This window comes from Echinops telfairi, unplaced genomic scaffold (assembly GCF_000313985.2).
Source record: "Echinops telfairi isolate 266 unplaced genomic scaffold, ASM31398v2 ScPeMD7_7458;HRSCAF=8496, whole genome shotgun sequence".
Taxonomy (NCBI): Eukaryota; Metazoa; Chordata; class Mammalia; order Afrosoricida; family Tenrecidae; genus Echinops; species Echinops telfairi.
In genome coordinates this window covers 27,901,247-27,904,652 of record NW_022111358.1, presented here as the reverse complement: position 1 = coordinate 27,904,652, position 3,406 = coordinate 27,901,247, and the positions used below count along the sequence as shown (strand labels likewise).

Here is a 3,406-nt window from a genome sequence, read left to right as displayed (position 1 = left end):
CTGAGAGGTCCTTGGCTCCGACTGGTCTGAGTTTCGGCACTCCTCCGTGGAAGAGTGCTCCCTTGGGCTGCAGGGCAGTTGCTCCAGAGACATGACCGCCACTGCTCCCTCTGGGCTCTGGAAAGGAGGCAGCTATTCAGCATTCATTTCATAGGCCTCAGGGGGTGGTCGAATCAATCCTAAGGAGAAGCCCCTTCTCTAGCTGGGCTTTAATTTTCAAATTAACCAATCCTGCTTTTTGCTTTTCCATTTAATAACAATTTAAAAAGCTAGGTCTCTGTTCCATAGCAACCTATGGAGTGGAAATGAACCCTGGCTGTGACGCAGGAGAAAAGTAATAAAGGAGGGCGGCACTCCCTCTTTTCTGGGTTAGGACACAGGGATAACTGGAAGCAAGAGGTGTAGGAGGGTGTTGGGACTCTAGAACTCTCTAACTCTCCTTTCTGAGGTAAGAGGCCAATAGCTCAGGGACCCAGGTGTGAGAGGTCTACAAGCATGAACACTTGTGACGATTATAAAACCATACTTGGCTGCAGCTGAGAGTTTTTAAGAACGTGTGTGTGGGGGTAGGGGGGTCATCTGCTCAGCAAACAAACAGGGATGTGCCCCTAAAAAGTATTGGTTAGAATAGGAGATGGGAGTCTTAACCTTCAGAATGCTTCCCAAAGACCAGGAAGAATCTTCTAAGGTATTTAAATGAGATAGATGGAAGAGAGCCAAAGGCTATCCCTGGACAGAACTCTCCAACCTGACTCAACAAAAACAATCCATGAGAGCCCAGCCAAGTCAATCCTGAGATCAAGGTGGTTCAACCCCAGGAAAGGAAGATCAGACTTACTCTCAAGGATGGGAGCACTCCGATCATTAATGTTGGTCACCTTCTTCAGCTTGGTCCCTTTGCAGATGTCCTGTAAGAGGGCACCTCTGCCCCGCTGCTCATCTCTGCTTAGCTTGGGCTGCACTGTGTTTGCCTGGAGAGGAAAATGCAAGTTGGCCATAAATGGTCCCGCTCCTTCCATCATAAGCTCCGGATACATGACTTTAGGCAAACTGGGCTCTCTGAGTAGGATGACCTAACTGCTGCCAGCACCTGGCCTGCCTAACCTAATCAAACACGCAATTGATACAATGACCCTTCTCAGCTCCTGTTCTCCTGCTCTTGCTTCTGTGACAGGTCCAGCCCTCCCTTTACCTCAGGAGCTTAGGACAGGGGCCTGCACTAATGTGAGTCATCATGTCAGATGTCTACAGGGATCATCATCCAGGCAAATATTTATTGAGCTCCTACTATGTCTAAGGTATTAAGCTAAGCACATTACTTGCATTACCTCATTTAAATCGAACTCTCCAGTGACAGTCATTCAGATCTCTCCGCTGTCTCTTGAATTCCTCCTCTACTCTCCATCCTCATCGCTGTAGTGCAGACTACACTCAATTTTCAACTGCAATACCCAACCACTGTCCATGCTGTTAAGAGTGACCTTTGTAACACAAATCCAAACAGGTCACTCCTGCTGCTGTTGAAAATGCTTCAAAACCTTCCTAGGAAAAACCCACCCCGCCCTCAGTCAACACTTCCACTTCACCTTGCACGGCAGCCAGCTCTCGCACTCTGCATCCTCGACTTCAAGTGCCCGCTGTCCTCTCTGGCTTACCGCTACCCACCTCTGGCTCAGCTCATGTAAAGTCTCTCCTCTAGAAGCCTCCTCTGACTGCTTCCTCCAGCCAACCACTAAGCCAGGTAGCCTTCTTTGTGGGCCCACTCTCCTCCGGCCTGCCCACGTGTCTGTCCTGCTCATGATGGCAGGAGCCCCTGGTGGCAGAGACCGTGGCTCCTATCTCTGAATAATGGGACTACAAACGATGTTCTAGTGATTATCTGCGTACTTTTCTCTTTGCTATATAAATATTGTTGCAAAACACTCAAGTAATACTCAAGCACGGAGTAACATGATCTGAATTTTCTAAACTGCATACCTACCAGAGTCCCTGACTCTCTTTATGATGAAATGAATTTATCACAATGTGGTATTTGCCCTGGGTTCAATGAAAAAAAATAGGTTGAAAGATCCTCCCCACCCCCTACCCTCTCTACACCCTGAGGAGTAACCTTTGCCCTGGTTTTCTACCCCAGGTAGTTTGTTACTTTGGTACAGGCTGATTAACATTTCCTGGGTAAACCCTAAACACTTGTGGTTTGATTCTGTCAGTCTGGTCCTGGGTTACAGCCTGCCCTGTGATTGTTATATAGCTTGCAAGGACCAGTCAATATACTACCCAAATCAAGTGTTCGGCCGGAGAAGAGACTGTTCAGTTTAGTTTGGGGGGGGGGGGCCGTGCCTTAAAACTGATGAGGAGTTTATGTATGTATGTGTGGACCAGCGGTTCTCAACCTGTGAGTTGAGACCCCTTTTGGGGGTCGAATGACCCTTTCACAGGGGTCACCCAACTCATAACAGTAGCAAAATTACAGTGATGAAGTAGCAACGAAAATAATTTTATAGTTGGGGGATAACTACAACATGAGGAACTGTGTGAAAGGGTCACGGCATTAGGCAGGTTTAGAACCACTGGTGTAAACAATCCCACAGAACTTGATCAGACAGGAAGCAGCAAAAAGGAGAAAAGGCAAGAGAGAAGAAGGTGAGAGAAAGAGGCTAAGAACCCCCTAAAGGGGCTCTGACACTGCAGACAGGCCCCGGAGAAGCCCAGCAGCTGTGCGGAGGGTGATGGATGGCAGGACCGAGAAAATCTGAAAAGGGCCAAGACTTTGCCCACCTGCTTCCTGATCCTGACTTGTACCCTACTGTTTGCATTAATAAGCCACTTCCCTGTCAGTACAGTCTTAGGTTCTGTGTGGCCACTGCAAGGAACTATCAAACCCAGAAGAGTGGAAAGTGCTGTGGAGGGCCTGCTGATGTCAGAACTGGTGAAAAGGTTGGAGAGGGGAGCTATGTTTGTGCCCCCACCCCCCAGGAATCAGCTTTGGGAAGATTATTTGGCCATTCACTAGCCCCCCTAAAGTGGAACAATTTCTGATGCTATCATGCCCGTCATTTTACAGTCCCCAATAAAGGGTTACTGAGTAAATGACTAAGATAGTGTGATTCGGGGCAATCATCCACACAGAGATTCAAAGAGACACCCTGTGTTCTCAAATCCCACAACAACCAGAGAGTCCCAACTTTCATCTACTCCACTTTTTGGGTGGCTGTCACATGAAATTTCATCTAAAGAGGGGATTAAATCCATAAGTAAATATAGGTAATCAGCTAATTATGGAAAAAACACGGGACCATTAAGGTAGCAGAAGGACACTGGGCCTCCACTCAAGTACTCCCTCAATGCAAGAATATTGTGTTCTATTAAATTGACATTCTATGATGCTCACCTTCCCGACACAACC

The 3,406-nt window shown here is 47.6% G+C and overlaps 1 protein-coding gene across 1 annotated transcript in view; it reads right to left on the bottom strand.

Annotated features, from left to right (window-relative positions):
• The window catches only part of WIPF2 (WAS/WASL interacting protein family member 2), a 42,701-nt gene that overhangs the window by 8,290 nt on the left and 31,005 nt on the right, over window positions 1-3,406 (bottom strand). Inside the window, exons 3-4 of the mRNA XM_004707448.2 lie at window positions 839-971; window positions 3-117 (exon numbers count right to left, since the gene is read on the bottom strand). Of these exons, the coding sequence (XP_004707505.1) occupies window positions 3-117; window positions 839-971 (248 nt within the window). The remainder of the gene's footprint in view (window positions 1-2; window positions 118-838; window positions 972-3,406) is intronic.